Here is a 19,316-nt window from a genome sequence, read left to right on the forward strand (position 1 = left end):
CACATTCCTCTACATCTCTACATTAATAGGTAATGTTAATCTTCCTTCGTAGTTTTTCATTTTTGTTGTTGTTGTCATATTTGTCATGCATCCATAGATAGGTATAAGCATCATTTAGTTAATTAGTTAATTGGAGTATAGATCTACGGAAAACCATGCCTGAAATTTAAACCACAAACTGGAAGTCAACTCCCGCAAGTGATTTATTTCTGGAAGTTGATTTTCGTAAGGCACATGATGTCGGAAATGGACTTTCGTAGACCACCATGAATTTCGGAAGTGGAGTTCCTTGAAAATAGCACATCTGGAAGTCTACTCTCGTAAATCATTAATATGGGAAGTCAACTTCCGTAATTGAGGTTGACTTTTGTTAGAGAGCTGACTTTCGTAGACCACCATAAATTTCAAAGTGGAATTCCGTGAACAGTATGAAAATAACACATCCGGAAGTTGACTTCTGTAAGCCATTAATATCGAAAGTCTACTTTCGTAATTAAAACTAACTTCAATCAGAAGATCTGAGTTTCGTAACCCATTTTGAGTGTTGTGCCCATTTTTGTAGTTCATTTTAATTTAAATAACTTTTAGTGTTAATTAATCATGATTTTGAATAATTATAATTTTAATTAATTCTATTGTTGAGTAAATATAATTTTAATTAATTATAATTTTGAATAATTTTAATTAAAGTTAATTTTAAGATTAACTATATTAAATTTTAATTAATTATAATTTTAAATAATTTTAATTATAAATAATTAGAATTTTGAATAATTTTAGTTATAATTAATTATAATTTTGAATAATTATAATTATAATTATTTATAATTTTGGGATAATTTTAATTAATTATATTGTTTGAATAATTAGAATTTTAATATGTTTATAAATTTGTTAATAACAGACAAAAATATTAAAAAATATCACAATAAAAAATAAGTAAATAATAATTAAAAAATTAAAAAATTAAAAATTAAAACAAAATTAATGGTAAACTATTAGTAATTAATATCACTTTTTTTAAAATAAATTAATATAAAAACAAAATTAAAATATTCCTACAACAATAAAATAAATATAAAACAAAAATAAAAAATAAAACATATAGTAAACCATGAAAATAACAATTCAAAATAAATAAAATTAAAACAATAAAAAATAAAAATATTCATTCAAAACAATAAAAAAGCAATAAATAAATAGTAAACTTAAACAAATAACAATTAAAACACACAAAAATATAACAATAAAAAATATATAAACAAAAAATAAATATTTATGTAATTAAAAATTAAATATAAAACATAAATAAATAACAAATAAAGCATAAGTATTAAGTTATTAATCAAACACGAAAAAGATTACAAATTAAAGCAAAATAAAAAATAATAATCCATCTACATTATATATCCTCTGAAAGTGAAAAATAAAAACAAACACAAAAGATTCACACCTCAAACTCAGGCTTGACACAAGAAAGAAAGAAAAAACATAATGCACCTCATTGACATTAGCATATCCGGAAGAAACTCAATCAACTCATTACTTTCGTTATTGATAAACCACCTCCGGAATTGATAAAACCATGATTCGACATCCCATTAATTTCATTTTTTGATGTTCAATTCCGAAACACAAAGACAAATAATTTGACTTTCGTTCGTTTTAAAGTCCAAAAATTCACATTTGTTTTATAGACAATTCCAAGTGTTCACTTTCGGATGTTGGAATTTTTTTATTCTATTCTGGAAGTCGATTTTTATATATGGGTATTGGGTTAGAAAATGACTTTGGTCAAAGCTATGTCTACATCCGTAAAACATTAAAAACCCAACTCAGTTTTTTTTTTTTCATCTAACATTTCAGTACCTCATATATAAAATTATTAGCCATTGTAATGCATATTTTTTTTCTAAGAAGAAATCAAGCAAAGTAGTGAAATAACAGTGGACCCTACACCGATGAACTGCAAAATCCACTCTTCAGAACAACAGTAACAAAAATTCTCTTGAACTCTACAAGTGAAAGTGAAAGAACGACGAGAAATACATGGGGGTGGAGCAGGTCCATATATACAAATACTATGAATTAATTCGGGCAATCAACTACCTCTGCCACTTCATAATTGTTTAATTATTAAATTTACCTAATTAACTTTTTTTTTATTTAATATTTCCTGAACATAAATGAAAGAGCATAAATTTTTGGAGGTGCTAAAGAAATATTGAGGATGCAGAAAGAAAGTCCCTTCATAGTTATATTGTTATTGGACTTTTTCATCCATCCCATTAACATGGAAATCCAAATTTAGTGATTGATGATTCTAATTAACACAAATTTAATCAAGCCGAGTAGATTTTATAAAAAAGAGTGGAAGAACTCACCTCACGCTACCTAAGGTGTTTTAACCAATTAGAGTGTTATTTTGGTTCAGACCAAGACCAACCCGACTTGTGTTACTTATTTTTTTAAATTGTGAAAATATTCTTTACTTTTATAATTTTTATTGTGAATATAATAACACTTTTCTACGAGATTAAATATTTGAGTATTATTTTTTAATATTCCTTTACTTTTATAATCTACTATTTTAAAAATTGTATTATATTGGACTAAATCATCAGTCATGATTGCTCTTGGTTAAAGGTACATGTCGGTCTACTAAGTCAACATGTATCCAACCTTTCTTATCCGACCAGAGCGATATTGCATCAACTAGATTGGCCAACAATGACAAATTCGGTTTCTAGTAATTGACCCTCCTAGTTCAAGCCTATCTAGAATTAATTACGTTTTCATTAATCACTGCATTAATTATTTGTTGATGCATTTGACTAACTTGTGCGCTAGAGTATTTTATGCTAACATAACCCTACCCATTTTAGGAAGACAAAAACTACATGTGATTGTGTTTACAATAATGATTTTATTAATATTTTCTTATGTTCTAATTTGATACTTATTAACTTTTCTTAATTAGACACTATACAACATTGACAATTTGAATATTGTAACATATTAGTCGTTATCTTTTCTACCATGTTCTCTTTGTTTTGTAGTTTTAAATTTGTTTTGATTTTCTTATTGGTTTTAAGATTTTTTATTTATTTAAGCCTTGAAGTATACTATTTAAAGTATATAATAATTTAATTTTGAAAAACAAAAGTCTTCAACGAGACTATCCACTAAATCATAATTTACAAATTAACACAATTTATTTTATTTTAATAGAGTTTTGTGACACAGATAATAAAAATTCTTATGAAAGTTTGTGAAGATTTGTAGTACCGAGTAATTGATGATCGCAATTATGTAAATTTTAGTTACACGAAGAGATACTTGGTTTGTTTTTTACTTAATTAATAATAATAATAAATTTTTATTATGTTAATAAATACTGCTATATAAAATTTAGTGGTAATAATTTTTAAATTAGGTAGAAATTTAATTTTATAAAACTAACTTTTTATACAGAACAAAATCTATTAAAAGAAACTAATACATATCCTTTTTGGTGCAGCTTCTTTGGCACATAATCTTTCAAAGAAGCATATAGAAAAGATGAAACATATTTTCTTTTAGGCAAGAAAGAATAAAGTGTTGCATATCATCTTGTATAGCTTCTCGAATACAAAATTAAGATCCCCAACATACACCAACAAATTTTTTTGTCTAATCAATTTAAACTCACCAACAAATGACACAAAATGAAAGAAACAAAATCTTTCTTTAATTAAGAAAAAAAATCTAGATGGGTAATTTGCAAAAACGTTTGTCTACAATTTCTTAAAAGTAAAAACAAATAGAAATTACGAAATTCAAATCATCAGGTATTATAAATAGATAAATAAATAGAAATTACGAAATGCATATGATCAAATTTATGCTTTTAATTATTTAAGTGTTGTCCATAAGATTACCGCTAACAAAATTCTATTAGTAATTACACTTAACTCAAGAACCGAATACGAATCATCATTGGTCTGATTTCAAAAAGTTACTTAAAATCGATTTCAATAATATTAATTGTAAACTGTTAAACTTAATTTAAATTATACTTTAATTATTTTCATATTATACTATAATACAAATAAAACCAATGAAAATAGTTTAGATTGGTTTTATTAATTATATATTTTTAATTCAAATACAATTATAATATTACTTTGATACAATTGTATCATATATCTTTTCCAATCCAAACTAAGTACTTTTTAACTTTTATATATTAATACACATTTAAGACAGATGAGCATAATTTTGTTGAGTTTTTATTTATCTAAAAAAATAAAAATTGATCTTCATACCTTACATTCCCAAATGTCTTATTTTTTATAGAGTGCTTCACTACCCTTTTTTACTATATTTTGGATCAAAAGTTAGTGATATATATATATATATATATATATATATATATATATATATATATATATATATATATATATGTGAAGAGACATCTATTTAGAAACTAAATAAATAATTTGCGACTAAACAATAAATAATATTTTTATCCTGCATTATATAAAATTAAATATTTGTACTAAGTAAAGAACATGCAAAAATATAAAGCCTTAAAAAATTATTTCACAGATAGAGTTGGTTTGAAAGTTGAAAAATCCAATAATATTAATTGAATAGTGAAAAGACGTGTGTTTTGGTGCGAAAAATTGATTTTGGAACACCAAGAGAAACAGTTATGACTTTTCACTAAAACACTGAAAATGGTGGTTTTGAAAAATGCAGAGAGTGGTGAATCTGATACTTTGTTTAGACAAGGACGACTCTTCCAAGAACCAATCTTTAACCTAACAAAAGCAGAAAAGAAAGAAGAAAGAGACTCACTCACTCACTACACTCACTACACGCACGCATCAAGTAAAAACATGCAAACCCTTTAAGCCTGGAACCGTCAAATCTCAGTTATAAACAAGTGAGAAGAAGTGTGACAGAGAAAGCGAAGGTTGTCGGAAGCACAGCGAGGAAAATGGAAGTGGTCGGAACGAGGTTCGGCGACCAACAGAGTGGTTTGTTGGACGAGTTCGAGAGGCTGTCGTTTGAGGCACACGCGGCACAGCTGAGCAGGGTGATGTTGGGTCGGAGCCTCTCGGAACCAAAGTTGCAGAAGTCACACCCGCGACTCATCGGCGTTGCTCCGATACCTCTGGTGAATCAAGTGATGATGCAAGGGCCACGTCATCGTGGTGGTGGAGGCGGATCAGGGTTTCACAAGGTGTTGAAGAAACTGCTGAAACCAATTCTCGGAAGGAAGAGAGAGGGAAGAAAACAAGCCTCCGTTGATAAGGATTTGCTCTCTTTCAGGGCTTTCAGCAAATCACTACGCTTCTGATATCTAGTACTATATACTACCAAAGTCTTCATTATATCATCTTCATTATGATTATTATTGTCTATATATTATGAAGCATAAATGCATTTCTAGGATATTTCTCCACAGCATTTAGTTTCAGACATATGGAACTGGTTTCTGTTCCTGCATCAGAAACATGGTTTTGATCCCAGAATGCTTTTGTTTTAGGGTATTACCACACAGTGAATGTAAAGTTCTTCGCGGTGTTCATCAAGAAGTTGCCAACTGAATGCACAAAATGATATACAGAGAGTTTTTTCTTTAATAAAGAAATGTTTTGTTCAGGACACTTTTAATTTACAGTCACGTATATTTCATATAAAATTCATTGTAAATTTTATACTCAAATTGAATTTAGACACCTTTTATATTATATTATATTTTACTTTGTTTTTTTTTTTTTTTCTATTCTGATGTCATCTTTAACGGAAGACTAAAACCAAGTGAAAAAAGACAAAAAGCTTTTTGTGTAAGAAAAGGAAAGGTTACATTCGTTTGGAAAATGATATTTCAACAAAATTATTTGATAAGTTTTTGACAAAGGTGACGTGGTTTTTTTAAATTTTTATTATGAAAAGGTAAGTTAACACGTGCGGCGAAAAGAAAGGAAACTGAAATTAAATGTAAGTTAGAGAGAGAAAGTGAAGAAGAGAGAAAGGGGGAAAGTGAGACTGCGAGTGTGCGGAGTGAGAAATTGAGAGAGGGAGGAAGTAAGGTCGCCGAAGTTTCTGATTCAGTGAAAGCGAGATTCCGGCAAGCATTTCGCCTTCATTAGTGGAGGATAATTATCAGTGAAAGCGAGATTAGAAAGAGAGAGGACAAGAGAAAGCGAGAAACCGACAAAGGGAGAAACAGGAAAGCGAGAAAGATAGAGAGAAAGAGGGATAAAGTGAGAACAGGAATGAGAGAGTGAGAGGAGTTAAGCATTGCAGATTAGTGGTGGATAATTGTAGTCATTGCCGCCGTTTGGGTGGGTTACTGGAGACATGTCGTAGAAGAAGTCGTCACCGACAACGAATTTGTCTTCCCGAGCGTCCAATCGAACCTTTGCCGGAGCCCATTTAATTTATTTAACCCAAAGGTAACGTATTTCGTTCGTATTACGCAGAGGATGTGTAGAGAATGATATAATTTAGTTTTGCAAGTTTGACTGAATTGGGGGATGTGCTTGTAAAGTTGATCTTGTTAGCTGTAGATGTGGTTGTTGGTGATTTTTGTTTTTTTGAGAGATATGGTTGGTGAATGAGCATTTTATGTCTGTGTTTGGTTGTCCAGTTTGTGTATAGGGTGTTGACGTTGGATAAATTTATTGTTGCATTTACATGTCATATTTTGCGATGCGTCTGGTGTGTGTGATGTGTATGGCATTGTAGGATTGTAAGATGGACCGCAAACGTGATGGACATGTTGATTGCTCAGAGGAGAAGAAGGTTTGTTAATCTCGAGTCATGTACTGATAATTGTGCAATTATAATCAATGACATTTAGTTGTTTGTTATGTTTTTCATATTTTATTTCGTCATTTCTGCAAAACGAAGTTTGTCGGTGCTATAAACAATAAACTAAGTGTGCAACAGAAGAAGTATATTGAAGGCACTCCATTTTGGTGGTTTCCCATGTTAACCGATTCAGTGACGATCAGTAGGAAACTTTTGAGTCTTTTATGTTACAACTGGGTTGAGAGAAGGGGCGGTTTTCATATTGGTGGCCAAGTCGTAGAATTTAATCTATTAGATGTTTGTTTAGGGTTAGGTTTGAGGGTTTTGGTTGAAAGAATTGATTTAAATGAGACCATTTTGGATAATGACAGTTTGAATATTTTTGGGAGTGAAACAGTTACTGTTAAGTTGATATACGACTATCTTTTGAAATATGATGATGATGTTGGTGGTGTAGAAGTCTTTTGCAGGATTTACATTTTGTTAGGGATATCAAAATTCTTATTGCCCAATAAGAAGGGTAGTGTTTTCCCAATAATTTTTAAGATAGTTGATGATATGGACAACATCGACAAATATAATTGGGGTACATTAGTGTACGAGTACTTGGTTAGTAGCTTGTGCATTGCTTCATTGGGATTGAAGAACGAGTCAAGTGCAAAGCATTTTGATGTTGTTGGCTGTGTTTATTTGCTTCACGTAAATACATTATTGTTTTTTATTGTGTTGAAATAATGATGTTATTTATGCTAAAGTTGCCGTTGTAATTTATTTTATTTTTTGCGATTATGGTCATTTGATCATTTACTTGTGTGCAACACAAAGTTCAGATGTCGAATGAACAAGTTCCCTCGACTATTGCATTGGATGAATGTCAGAGTTGGTGACAAAGTCATAAGGAGTGCATTTGATAAGAATATGGTGAGGTCAAGCTTAAAAATATGTTGTTCGTTTTAGTTTGAAGCTACATAGAGGGATTTTGTTTATAATTATTTGTTGTTTTGTACAGTGTGTTGTTGATGTGTCCGTGTCAGATGAAGAACTTCATCATGATGTTGTAAAAGAAGCATTTAAACAATTTGGCACTGGCTATAGAAATGAAGAAAAAAATGACAACGAAGAGGTTCTTCGTCTTATCGAGTATGAAGAAGGTGAGATAGCTGGTATGGAACATTCAATTTTTGAATTAGAAGAAATGGTTGCAAAATGTACGGGTGAGGTTGGAAATGAGGACCCCCCAAATGATGCTTGTGTGGAAGATGTGTTTGATGATGACGATGATGGAGATGACGAAATGGCTTTATGACCCTCCTACTAAGCCGAATCAGGATGAAGATGTTGTTGTAAATGATGACGGTGGACAACATAGCAACATGTATGACCGTATGAAGGCCCAACCACGAAGGCGGTTCAAGAGTGTTGTGACAAGAACACCTTTTTCTGTTTATCGGAATAAGAAGAATTTGAAATTGAAATGACCAACATTGGGATGATGTATTGATGAATTTACGTTCTATGTGGATGTTATTATTGCAATAGGAAATGTGATGTGTATTTTCTTTATTTATTAAGTTTGAACAATCCCTAATGCATGTTATTTTATTTATGGCAAATATTAGTTTACATTCTTATGTTTAGTTTGTTGCCTTTTTGTTGAAGTTAATCATTAATGTATGATCTGCATTGAACAACAGCAATATTGAGCAGAAGTTCGTACTAAAAGAATTGAAACCACCCAATTAATATTGTGTTCGGACTTTTGTTAAAAAGAAAAAGGATATCGGGAGATAACTGAATTAGTCAATTGTCATTTGTGTGAATGTTAAGCAGTGCATGAATGATGGATAAAGGAATTTGTAAATTACTAATTTCATTAAGTTTAGTCTACATTGAACATACTAAACTTTGCATGTAACTCCTCACTTAGTTATGCGTCACTCCCCACTTATTTTTCGATTTTTGTTTTGTGGGTTGTGTTGTCTGACAAAGCACCCAGTGTTTTTCATGGAGATTGGGTTATGGAGAAGAATTTGTAAGTCATTGAATTAAAGAGCAATGATCCATATATAAATTCCAAATTCCATATATAAATGACATTTACTGAACTCTGCACTGTCTATACAAAAACGTAATTGTTACTCCCCACATAAGTATGCCTTACTCCCCACTTATTTTTTTGGATTGTTTTATTTGGTTTCTGTGTTGTTCATCAAAGCACCCAGTTTAGTTAATGGAGCATGGGTGATGGAGAAGACTTTGTGAATGATGGAATGAAAGAGCAATGATGCAATTATCGTATATGAACGAACTTTACTCAAGTCTGGACTGTATAGTCATAACATTGTGCGTAACTCTCCACATAGTTATTCGTTACTCTCCACTTAGTTCTAGATGGTTTTATTTGGTTTCTGTCTTGTTCATGAAAGCAGCCAGTTAGTTAATGGACCATGGGTGGTGGAGAAGACTTTGTTAAGGATTGAATGAAAGAGCAATGATGCAATTACCGTATATGAACGAACTTTACTCAAGTCTGCACTGTACAGTCATAACATCGTGCGTAACTCCCCACATAGTTATTCGTTACTCCCCACTTATATTTTTGGATTGTTTTATTTGGTTTTTGTGTTGTTCATCAAAACACCCAGTTTAGTTAATAGAGCATGGGTGATGGAGAAGACTTTGTCAAGGATGGAATGAAAGAGCAATGATGCAATTACCGTATATGAACGAACTTTACTCAAGTCTGGACTGTACAGTCATAACAATGTGTGTAACTCCCCACATAGTTATTCGTTACTCCCCACTTATTTGTGATATCTGTTATTTCGGTTTTGTGTTGTTTGACAAAGATCCCAGTTCAGTTCATGGACCTTGCGTGCATGGAGAACACTTTGGAAATCATTTAATGAATGAACAATTATCGAAATTGAGTATATAAATGACCTTCACTTCAGTCCGCGTTGTACAGGCAAAAAAATACATGTAACTCCCCACATATGTATTTCTTACTCCCAACTTATTTGTGATATCTGTTATTTCGGTTTTGTGTTGTTTGACAAAGATCCCAGTTCAGTTCATGGACGTTGCGTGCATGGAGAAGACTTTGGAAATCATTTAATGAATGAAAAATTATGGAAATTGAGTATATAAATGACCTTCACTTCAGTCCGCGTTGTACATGTAAAAACATACATGTAACTTCCCACATAGGTATGACTTACTTCCCACATAGGCAAAAACCACACAGTCACTAACAAACCGCCCACCCACTTAACTCCAACACTTATGAGTGAAGGAAATTATCTACAACAAATTAATACTTCATTTCGATTTATACAACAAATTCATGTCAACCCAATCTACAAATTACAACATACGAATACCTTCTCATTCAATCCACATTCACGAGCCATAACTTTATGATGACCAACTACTCCAGCCACTACCTTTTCATGGACAAGAGGATCTTTCACTAACCCTCAAACTACTTGAACAGAATATGATATTCAAAGGTTACACATAATATTTTTCTCTTCTTTTTCACAATGACCAACAATTATGGTTATTTAATGCAAAACTATTATGAGTATAATCACACAGGCGCACAAATGAGAGGTCTAAAGTCACCAAATCAACATTATGGGGATGTAGGCACAAAGCAAAATAGATTTCTTACACAACACGGAATACATGACATCGTTGAACAACCTCACATTCAAAATCTGCCAGTACCGAAACCCTAGAAATCAAATACAAATGAAGTAACTGCCAACAATTTTACAATACAGACAACAACACACGAGGACACAGATACGGACTTAGAAAACATGGGGTTTCTTCAAAATTTTCAAGTACCCACACCTCTATAACACACAACACAGAACAAGAAAAATGAGTTCTCAAAAATTCAGTAAACATTAACGATAACACCACCAAATAACTTTTCCCAACTCCATAAAAAACGAACATGTACAAAACCAACTTGTTCGCAAAATAAGTCAAAACTTGACGAAAACGAGATTAACTTCATCATCAACCAACACAGTACGCAAATGTCAAATGGGAGCAAAATAAACTTACAATGCAACGGACACGACCACCAAATGGTTGCCACCGACAAAGGAAGGTGGACCTAGAGTTCGCAAAACACTACCAACTCCAAAAGCTTCGTCTTCTGGATGATAGGAAGAGTCTTCGCTTTCACTAATAACTATCCTCCACTAACGAAGGCGAAATGCTTGCCGGAATCTCGCTTTCACTGAACTAGAAACTCCGGCAACCTTACTTCCTCCCTCTCTCTCTGGATTTCTCACTTCGCACCCTCGCAACCTCACTTTCCCCCTTTCTCTCTTCTTCACTTTCTCTCTCTAACTTACATTTAATTTCAATTTCCTTTCTTTTCGCCGCATGTGTTAACTTACCTTTTCGTAATAAAAATTAAAAAAAACCGCTGTCACGTCACCTTTGTCAAAAATTTGTCAAATAATTTGGTTGAAATATCATTTTCCCATTCATTTATCCCGAAAGGAAGAGTAGATAAATATCAAAGACAGAGAGAGAGAGACACAACAAGCTTCCTCCTTCAAAGGTCATGCCTTCTTCAATTGCAACGTGCTACCATGTTTTACAATCTTGCACTCTAAATACCCCTCTTTTCACAGACATTGTTACCAAAATCAACATTTCCACCGCTAGTATCCGAGCACGAAAAATATCCCTTTCTCTCTCTGCCACTTACCCTTCACCCATTACTCAGACAACAACAAATGACCTCAATTTTGAGGACAGAGCCACCAGGTTTCGAATCAAAGGTCTTGTTCACAGGATCACAACCTTATCATCCTCCAACAGCAAAACCCAAATGCTACAAATCCTAGAGAAAGACCCTGAATTCCAAACCATATCAGATTTCAATCTCCTTCTCATGGCTCTGGTAATTGCACAAGAGCTTGATATTTGTCTCAGTATCTTCGCAAAGCTCCCCTCTTTCCAACTTGTGCCGGATTGTTGTACCCACTCCATCATGATAAGGTGCCACTGTGAGAAAAACGACATGGATGAAGCCAAGAGGGCACTGGACACTGCTCTGGGAAAAGGGTTTCGACCGGATGCTGCAACCTTCACCGTTCTCATAAACTCCCTTTGCAAAAGGGGGAGAGTGAACAAGGCAAGGGAGGTTTTTGAGGCCATGGGAAGAAATGGGTATAAGGGCAGTGTTCAGGCAAAGAATTGCTTGCTTAAGGGTTTGTCCTATGTGGGGAAGGTGGATGAAGCACTTGAGATGTTGATGGGTATGAAGGGAACCTCATTGGAGCCAGATGTTTATTCCTACACTGCTGTGATGGATGGATTGTGCAAAGTGGGGAGGTCAGGTGAAGCAATGGAGTTGCTCGATGAAGTTGTTGGAATGGGGTTGGTGCCCAGTGTGGTCATGTTTAACACCTTAATTCAGGGGTATTCTAGAGAGGGAAGGCCAATGGAGGGCGCTGCTGTGTTGGAGCTTATGAAGGAGCATGAGTGTGTTCCTGATTGTGTTAGTCACAACACTGTGCTACATGGGTTGTTGAAGTGGAATGAAGTTCTAGCAGCCCTTGGGGTGTACAAGGAGATGGTGGGGCTTGGGTTGAAGGTGGATGTGAGGTTGATGGGGACTCTGGCGAGGCGTTTGTGTAAGAGGTCGAGGAGGAAAAACAGTCTTCTTCAGGATGCATATGATGTGTTTGAGAAAATGAAAGAGAGGGGTCCAGTGGTTGACCAGCGGACATTTGAGGTGATGATTCAGGCACTGTGTGTAGGAAAGAGATTTGATCAGGCTTTTGCAACTTTGAATGAGATGGTTAGATTAGGATATTCTCCGGAGGCAATTACCTTTGACAAGGTGATTCTAGGGCTTTGTGCAAGAGGAAGAGTAGATGATGCAGTGTCAACTATGGTCCTTTTGCATGCAAGTGGGGGAATTCCCAGTAAAATTTCTTATGATATGCTGATCAAAGAACTCAATGAAGAGGGTAGACTGTTTTGTGCTCGTAATTTGTTTGGTTCTGCCCTGAAGCTAGGTGTTGTACCCAATAGGGAACCTAGGCTAAATGTAATGGGGTGGGAGGAACCGCAAGTGACTAGGATTTGTTAGTTATTCAGGTAAAGGTAAATTAAAGATGCTGACATCGAAATTTAGTTGTTGCAACATACTATCAAGTGGATAGTGGATGAGGGATTTCCTGTAAAGGGCAACAGTTTGTGAATGGGGTGGAAGCAGGCAAGTCATGTTATGAATATTTGAGGGCAAAAGGTAGAAGTTAAGTTCAGTACCTCTCTGTTAAGATGCAATGATGTCACTGATTTCACAAAAGAGTTGCAATTATCTGGGTTTTAGATGAACCAAGTTGTGGAAAGAGAAGTGCTACTTTTGTTCTGAGTGGAGATGAGGTGTAGATGCAATACCATTATTGTTGTGTATAGATCATACGGGGTTTATGGTTGGCTTGTGACAGAGCTATGGTGAGTTAGACATTTTTTAATAAGTGGGTTAACGATAATATTCTCATGTGTAGTGATAAAGTTCGTCAATTGAACTGTGCTTATAAGCTGCCATGACAATCTAAAATACTGGATACTACAGAATTATGGACATAAACTACATACAAATAAACCTGAACTTATTGACATCTGATTACACACTTTTCTTTAAGTTGTCGTTTTAAATTAGTAGAAGACAACAAATGCATCTTCAGACAAGTTTCTTCACTTAACATTCAGGAATAAAAATAATTTTTCCGCAAACTAAAATTAATTTATGTACAAATTTAAACTAAAAATCTTTGAAAGTTGCAGGAGAAAACACATATAAACTAACATATATATTAGATCTTTTTAATTTATGAAAAAGTCCATTTCGTTATTTTTTATACAAGTGTTTAGGAAAAAGTTGTTAACTCTTAACAAGTTCTAATAAAAATATGAAAACAGTACATTGTATAAGCTGATTTTCTTTTTCATTGCAAGGAACAACTTCAAAGGTTAATAATCTCTGGCTATTTTTGTAAGAACGCTATGCCCCGTAACCATGCCGAATAAACTGTAAGAACTTCAATATCGCAAACATATTACAACACAATTTTAACTCAATGTTATAGAAGACACAGCCAATTTGCTAAGGTTAATAAACGTAATCCATCTTCATTGGTAAATTATTTCCTAAAAAAAAGAACAAAATAAACGAGAATTCTCGGGACTTCAATTACAAAATTTGATGGGAAATCTTATGCGCGGCTCATGTACTGTCCAGTTCTTGAATCAACTAATATTTCATCACCGACATTTACAAAAAGTGGGACATTGACAACAGCGCCAGTGTCGAGTGTGGCCGGTTTTGTTCCACCTGTCAATCAAATTTTATCATCAGAGACTTAGTAAGGTCTACAAGGAAAATAAGAAGAAAAGTTATACAGGAAATGGAGGGAACCAAACAGTAAATGTCATAATGGGGTATCACACTGTGTTCCCTTTGATAACAGGTGTGGTAAACAAGCCTATTCTAACTATTCAAACTGCTTTTTCTTAATTGATTTCTGATGCCAAATTGTGAAATATGCATTTAGAGGAACTCATCCCTTGACAGATGCATAGAGACCAATATGAGGATCATCTTCTAGCTGATGAGAGACAATAGTTTCATTTTATTGAAACCAAATTTTCTTGGCTACAAATATGGCTTACAATGTTTGCAATATAAATTGGTCATAATAGAAGTTTGCAGTATAAAAAAATTGGTATCACCTTGGGCTGTGTCACCCTTAAGTCCTGGGTCCACGTCAACTACAGTAAGCTTAACCGTGATAGGGAGATCAACATCAATGACCTGAAAAAAATATCGAGTGACCAACTGTTAAAACAAGAACAGTAGCAGTAACTGCACATATCTTGTTGATTTTTAAATGCCATATTGCTAATCAGAAAATGCTCCTCTAGCGTGATTTTGTCACTGAAGTGTCATGCAAAGGTGTCTCTACTCTTAGACGATAGTAGGTTAAGATCACAGTATACTTTAAATTAGATGATCAAGGACGAATACTAAAACAACCACACTACTCACTCTGGACAGAAAAAATAAAGTCATGTTAGAGAAGCCTTGTACCTCCCAATCTATGTATAAGCAAGAATCTTATTTACCATGCAAAGCACGTCTAAAACCACTAATAACTATTAGAGCACAGTTTGAACCGATAAAGCGTGAAAAAACAATTAAGTTTATTCTCAGCAGCCTGGATAAAAGAGCATTTGGGAGAAACAAAAGTTGAAGAGTATAATTATATAAAAATATATAACTCCATAACATGTATGTACCACTGCAGACCAAGATCATTCAAGCTTTCAGGAAAAAAAATGCAGCCCTTATAAAAGTGAAACACCATTAAAGTGGATAAAAGTTGCAACCACACAAATTCAAAGATATTTAAATAAATAAAAATTTGAGAACCAGGCCACTTCTTGTCCTATAACGTTTATCATAAGTAGTCTGGAAAATTAAAAGTCTGAGACACTGCAAGGCATAATATATTATGAGAGGACATTGTTACTTTTCCATTCCATAACAGCAAATTGCAGTCCATTCCTTCTTTTAGCCACTTTGTTCTGTCTCCGATTTCCTTTTCACCCAGACGAAACTCCTCATATGTACTCTGATAAAATTAAAATAAGCAAATTAAACAGAGAATGGTAAAACTCAGTACATTATTCGTTAGTTAACTAATTGCAAGTAATAAATGAAAAAGAACTATTGGAATAGAGTGTATAAACCTAATTGAATTATTTTATAAATCTTCACAATATTCTTGAGTTCGTAACCCATAGGTTGATATTATATTTAGTCAGAAACAGCAAAATGTACATATCTATAATTTGTTAGATTATATAATCATGTTTCCCAGATAATACCAAGTCCATGAAGACAAATTGAGCACCATCTTTATACGTGAACTGCTTTGTTTCCTTGTATACATCTGCTTGGTCAATCTGTCAAAAGAGGGAACAAATGAAATGAGAAAAGATAAACCCAAAAATCCAAATTTTTAGCAACTACTTGCAAAATAGTCTCCCCCATCTTTATTTTTTAATGGAGAAAAGTATCAAAAAGCATAAGTCTTCGAATGTGAGCTTCAGGACTGTTTGGATACCAACTAAAAGTCTTTTTGAGATCTTTCATACTGGAAATCTACAACTTTTTTTCAGTAGAGAAACTCCTCTGCATTGGTGTTTTAAAGTAAGGACAACCTAAGTTTCATAAAGACAACAGCTACATTGGTGATATCTCTACTTGACACGGGATCTCAAACCTTGACAGTCCTTATTCATGCACACTAAGATGTTTCACTTCACATTTCTAGTCAACTCTTTCATACATAGTTATTCTTGAGACACTGACAACCAACTTTTATAAGCCACACTTAAGGCGAAGCAAAGGTGGTCACTATTAAGCTGATTTACCAGCAATAATATTATCTCCTTCCATCTCTAGCCCCAAAAGACACTACCAAATTGATCTTCAGTTGAATCCAGAAATCAAATTGTTCCATCCCACAAAACAACCTCATACTGCTTAAGAATCAAGTTCAAGGATATTTTATAAACATCTTCTTTTCTTGACTTACTAAAACATCTTTAAAGGACAACCACAGATGTCCACAAAAGCCAAAGTTGACAATAGCTCAAACGCCATGAGTCTAACATAATACCAACTTAAGATCGGAACACAAATTAAATACAGTGGTGGATATCCAAACATGCACTATAACAATTCAATCAACCGTTCCAGTCAACACTCCAGAGGTAATCCTCTGAGTCATTGACAACCAACCACTCTCACAGGTCGCAATTAAGGAAGGCTATGGGTGATGACAATTAAATGGACTTTCCAACAAAAAACAAAAACTTATCTCCCCCAATCCCAACCCAAAACACAAACCAATCATTCATCGATTGAACCTATAAATAAAATCAAACGCAGTGATTAAGCAGAAGCATTGCAATGTTGTGTGCATTACCGAGCTTCCAGCTCTAAATGTTTTCTCCACCGTGTTCCCCGTGATATAGTTCTTCAACTTGGTCCTCACAAACGCCGCACCTTTTCCAGGCTTAACATGGAGAAATTCTAAAGCGTGAAACGCAAGCCAAGTCAAAAACCGTCACAATTCAGACACAAAACCACAGTTCAAAAGTACGGCAAAAAAAAAAAAAATACCTATCACGCGCCAAGGAGCACCATCGACTTCGAGGTTGGTGCCCACCTTGATGTCGTTGCTGGTCAAGGCGTAAATTCCTGAAAGAAAAGGCGTACGTTAGCAAAGAGTGGAACATGGTCAGAAAAAAACGTGGAAAGGAACGAAGCGACTCACTGAAACATCGGGGTTTAGAAGAAGAAGGGGTTCGCATTGGAAGAAAGGAGGGGAACGAAGAGGAGGAGGAAGAAGCGGTGAAACTCGACATTGAAGACGAAAAGGCCGAAAGGTTAAGCTTCAAGGTTGCGATTCCCGCCACCATTGTTGCTCCAAACTGTGAATGCTTCTTTCTTTGTGTTGTTCTTACAAAGAAGATAAGAGACTTTCTTCTGTTTCGCCACCTGAACAACCGCTTTGGCTCAATTTAGGTGTTTCCAACAAAATTTAAAATCATATTTTTTATTATTTTCTTTTAAATTCAATTTTACAAGACTTTTTCGTTTTTCTAAATTTAAATTATTCTCTTTTCTTATATTTTTTTAGTTTATTGTTTATCTTTAGTTAAGTAAACATTATACTCCACCAAATAAGAATATTGATCCTTATTCACTTTTTACTGTAAAATCACCCAAAAATATATATTAGAATGTTAAATTATTTGGTGTTCTAAATATATGCTTAAAAGACTTTATTTATTTTTTAAAATAATTAAAATAAAAATATATGACATATGTTTAATCATTGTTATTTATAATGCAACTAACAATGAGTAAACACAATCAAGAGTCACTATTATGTTTTCTTTGTGACTTTCTAATCACTTTATTACATTTGTTAATTAGAGTATCACATATGTTTATTAAATATTTTGGACCTGTACTACAACCTTCAAACAAGAGCTATGTAAGTATGAGGTGCATTTGAGTTTTATCCTTAACATGTGTTAATTCAATTAATTACTTTAACATTGTTAAAGACAATAATTTTTTTACCGTATCATATTGTTTTTCCTCTCCAAATGAAATGAGAGGAACATTTTTAGCATGAGATTAGATATTTGTAGGTTTTATTACGATATACTCTTATATTATTATCTTAAAAGTTAGTTTTAAGTTGAAATCAAATTTGAAAAATTGAATTTTAAGTTTGTTTTACATTCACTTGTTATATACTAAAATTTAATTATATTGATATTTTTCAACAAGTTACATCATATATATATTCCACTATTTCAACAAGTTACACAATATATTTCTCACACACACATATAATATATAATGTACATATTATGCTAATCTTGAAATATGGTTTAATTCTATGAATTATATATTTACTTTTATTATATATAAAAGAACCGTAGTTAAATTTTGGTTATCCTATTTTATCTATCAAGTATTTCTAGTCATATATTATTTATCGAATAAGAAAAATTTAAATTAATCATATTCTCAATTTTATTCAGATTTTATTAAGAATGTGAGTCTAAATCCTATATTAAAAGTATTATAAGAAAATTGAGTATCTTATAAGAAAAACATCATAAACCTATTATATTAAGATTTTAGGTTATAAATGGTGTCATTCTTTTATGTGAATTTAATTCGGGTATTATTAGTGTTGACTCATGTTAAATCATTCAAGTGAATTATCTTGAAAGACTCATTAATGTGTAACACCCCATTTAATTAATAACGCTAATTAAAGGAATGTCACGCGGAATAGTATTAGAAACAAAGTCCTGGAGTGTAGACACTACTCCTCTAGACTATCCAAGAGAAAATCCGAATAAGAAAAGGGCACACTACGATGCCATAACAAAGTATAAAATATAAATCATCAACATTTATAATTTTAAGCCTAAAGACTAGCGGTACACGGGTCATAGTCCTAAAGAAAAGTCCAAGTAAACCTAGATCCAGTCCAAGCAGACTATGCAGCGAAATCATCCCTTCCCCGGTCGACCTTGAGTGCCTCTTGCATCTGCTCACATCAATGAATTGATGATCATCGGAAAAGGAGAAGAACCATATACAAGACAACCAAACAAGCAAACAGGGTAAGCTAGAGTAGAAACATTTTATCAAGCAGTCACATGCTATTACACAACCCAAAACAATATTCATCAACCAATCATGTTATGACTTCTCAAGCAATACACTAGACTCATACTCGACTCATCCGGATTACATATAATCAGGTCGGATTCAGCGGATGCTTGCACTTGTGGTGGATTACCCTGCTCACCCCCGAGCTAAGTGTTACAAGTGTTACAATGTTTCAATCCCCCACACACAA

At 33.3% G+C, this 19,316-nt stretch overlaps 3 protein-coding genes across 3 annotated transcripts; 2 read left to right on the forward strand and 1 right to left on the reverse strand.

Annotated features, from left to right (window-relative positions):
- Positions 1–5,820: 5,820 nt before the first annotated feature.
- On the forward strand, positions 5,821–8,377 carry LOC114186192. The gene is made up of 3 exons (XM_028074233.1): positions 5,821–6,798; positions 7,638–7,728; positions 7,817–8,377. Exons 1-3 carry the CDS (start codon positions 6,767–6,769, stop codon positions 8,111–8,113), a joined length of 420 nt encoding a protein of 139 aa, XP_027930034.1. The 5' UTR covers positions 5,821–6,766; the 3' UTR covers positions 8,114–8,377.
- Positions 8,378–11,343: 2,966 nt separating this feature from the next.
- On the forward strand, positions 11,344–13,345 carry LOC114183866 (pentatricopeptide repeat-containing protein At5g39710-like). The gene has a single exon (XM_028071026.1). The coding sequence runs from the start codon at positions 11,399–11,401 to the stop codon at positions 12,935–12,937; it is 1,539 nt and encodes a 512-aa protein (XP_027926827.1). The 5' UTR covers positions 11,344–11,398; the 3' UTR covers positions 12,938–13,345.
- A 475-nt stretch (positions 13,346–13,820) lies between these two features.
- LOC114183988 (elongation factor P) lies at positions 13,821–17,467 on the reverse strand. Its single transcript, XM_028071210.1, has 7 exons — positions 17,199–17,467; positions 17,045–17,122; positions 16,848–16,954; positions 15,742–15,819; positions 15,384–15,485; positions 14,584–14,665; positions 13,821–14,185 (listed from the first exon to the last, which is right to left on the reverse strand). Exons 1-7 carry the CDS (start codon positions 17,341–17,343, stop codon positions 14,067–14,069), a joined length of 711 nt encoding a protein of 236 aa, XP_027927011.1. The 5' UTR covers positions 17,344–17,467; the 3' UTR covers positions 13,821–14,066.
- Between the last annotated feature and the right edge of the window lie 1,849 nt (positions 17,468–19,316).

This window comes from Vigna unguiculata, chromosome 5 (genome assembly GCF_004118075.2).
Source record: "Vigna unguiculata cultivar IT97K-499-35 chromosome 5, ASM411807v1, whole genome shotgun sequence".
Lineage (NCBI taxonomy): Eukaryota > Viridiplantae > Streptophyta > Magnoliopsida > Fabales > Fabaceae > Vigna > Vigna unguiculata.